At 60.5% G+C, this 2273-nt stretch overlaps 1 protein-coding gene across 1 annotated transcript, besides 1 other annotated feature; it reads left to right on the top strand.

The window, feature by feature from the left end:
• Tco025E_08905 (trans-sialidase) lies at positions 1-1415 on the top strand (the record flags this gene model as incomplete). Its single annotated transcript, XM_029375736.1, has 1 exon — positions 1-1415. A coding segment is annotated over one exon (1415 nt), but the record flags the coding sequence as incomplete, so codon positions are not given.
• Positions 1416-1954: 539 nt separating this feature from the next.
• Positions 1955-1982: a sequence feature (A-rich).
• Between the last annotated feature and the right edge of the window lie 291 nt (positions 1983-2273).

The following is a 2273-nucleotide window of genomic DNA, read 5'->3' as shown; positions in this document are numbered from 1 at the left end:
ACGATTCGTACGGTCTTGCCTACGTGCGCCTGACCACGCAGCTGGATCGGATAAAGGAGGTGGTGAGGAGTTGGAAAGATACGGACGCCGCCTTGCAAAGCTGCAAAGCCAGCGGAAAGCTCGACCCGCGAAAGAGGGGCATGTGCAGCGGCCCTCTTCCCACCAAAGGGCTGGTGGGGTTTTTGTCCGGGAAGTCAACTGGCGGCAAGTGGGAGGACGAGTACCTCGGCGTGGACGCGACAGTCCATGGGGCAGCAACAAAGTTTACGAACGGCGTGACGTTCAGCGGCGCCGGGGCGGGGGCGGAGTGGCCCGTGGGGAAACTGGGGCAGAACCAGCCGTACTACTTTGCGAACAACGAGTTCGCTCTTGCGGTGACGGTGACGATCCACGCGGTGCCGGAGGAGGACGGCGGCCCCATCCCTTTGCTGCGGGTGAAGATGGACGACGCAGCGAGCACTGTGCTCTTTGAGCTGTCGTACAACCATGAGCGGAAGTGGCTCTCCACACCTCATCGCGGCGCGGCTGAGGGGTCTTTGGAGCAGTGGGAACCAAACAAAACCTACCAAGTGACACTGGAGTTTGAAAAGGACGAGTGGAATGTGCACGTCGACGGGAGTGAGATTTACGGTGACACCCACGACGACTCTATTTTCGACGCAAGCAGGATCTCGCACTTCTGCTTTGGGGCCGACGCCGGGGGCGGTGCGGCGAGCAGCCAACATGTGACGCTGGCCAACGTCCTGCTGTACAACGACCTGCTGGCTGAGGATGCGGTGGAGAAGCTCAGCGACGGCAAAGTCGATTTTCCGCGGCCGGCGGCAAAGCCGGAGGTTCCGCCGCCGACTAGCGGTGGTGGGGGGCCTGCGCCCCAGGCGAGGCCGGAGGACAAGAAGGGGGAGAAGAGTTCATTGCCCGACAAGGGCCCCGCCGGCAGCGAAAGCGACAGCGCCGTTTCGACGCCTCAGGTCCCCCCAGCAAAGCCGAATCCGGAACCGCACGCGGGAACGGGCGGTCCTGGGGGAACTGACGGTGGGGTCACTCCCGACAGCAAAGGCGGTGCAAAACCCCCCAGCACCGAGCCAGTGGCAGGCGATTCGCGGAATAAAGGCGCAGAGGTGCCCAAGGGGGACAACACCACTGCAGGCTCTGTGCCCGATCGGCCCCCACCCCCCGCTCCAGGCCAGGGAGGAAAGGCGTCGCCAGGCGTTGACGTTGCGCCGAAGGATGCAGGCGCCGCACCAGGACCCGAAGGGAGGCCGACAGCACCCAAAGTGCCACCGCTCCCGAATGGCACCAACGTTACTGGCTCCATTCCCAATGACGGAAACGGTGACGGCAGTGTGCATGGGGGTCTGCCTCGGGTAATGCTGCTGACTCTTCTGGGGCTTTGTGGCATTGCGGCTCTCTGCTGAAGGAAAGGATTATGTATTTGTGGCTTCACACGGGGACTCACTGCCGCGGCCCCCGCCGGCCTCACTTACACATGTTTTCTTCTTTTCCTATATGCGTTTCTTCTCTGCCTTTGGCTCTTCTTCCCGCTGACGCCTTTCTGGAGGGGGCAGGCACCCATTTTCTTCGTTCTTCTTTGCTCCAATGATCGCTTTCTGTATGCACTGTGGTGCGTCACGGCTTCCCCCTCTTGTGTGCCTTTTGCGGCTGCTCCCGCACACGTGACGGCGGCCGCATTGACGTGCGCCCCGCACGGATTTGACCCCACCGCCCGGCTGAAGAGCTGAGAGAACGCCGCATGAAATGTGCGAGAGGGACGTGTGGGCTCACGCCACAAGACGATTTTTTTTTCTTGTTCGTGCAGGTACTAAAATAAAGACACGCACTCGCAGCCCTCTTGTGCTGCTGGACGCGTGCGGTAAAGGAACAGCACCTGCCGACGTAATTTAATTTAATTTAATTTTGGAGGTCCTGTAGGAATTATTTACTTCTCTTCCCCGTCTTGTTTTCTTTTTTTTTTCTTTTGTTTTCTGCGGCCTGGGCGGTGCTCACCGCCGCCGTGTGGGCCCCAGTGCCGCGGCCGCCACCGCGCGGGGTCGCGCCGTTCTTCTCAACTCTGGCTTCTGTCTGTGCACCGGGACGCCTCCGTATTGCGGCTGTTTTTTTTTCTGCTGCTTCTTTGCCTTCGCCCACATATACACGCGCCGAAGGAAAGAGACCAAACGCTGCTTGCCGCCGCTCTGCGCCTTGAGGGCTCTGCAGCCACCGCCAGCAAACAACACTACAACAACACACGCACTGAGGTGTCGCTGCTGCTGTCA

Source organism: Trypanosoma conorhini, assembly GCF_003719485.1.
Source record: "Trypanosoma conorhini strain 025E chromosome Unknown Tco_14.4_contig_00908, whole genome shotgun sequence".
Taxonomy (NCBI): Eukaryota; Euglenozoa; class Kinetoplastea; order Trypanosomatida; family Trypanosomatidae; genus Trypanosoma; species Trypanosoma conorhini.
Note: the sequence above shows the minus strand (reverse complement) of the source record. Positions and strands in the feature narration are given on the sequence as shown.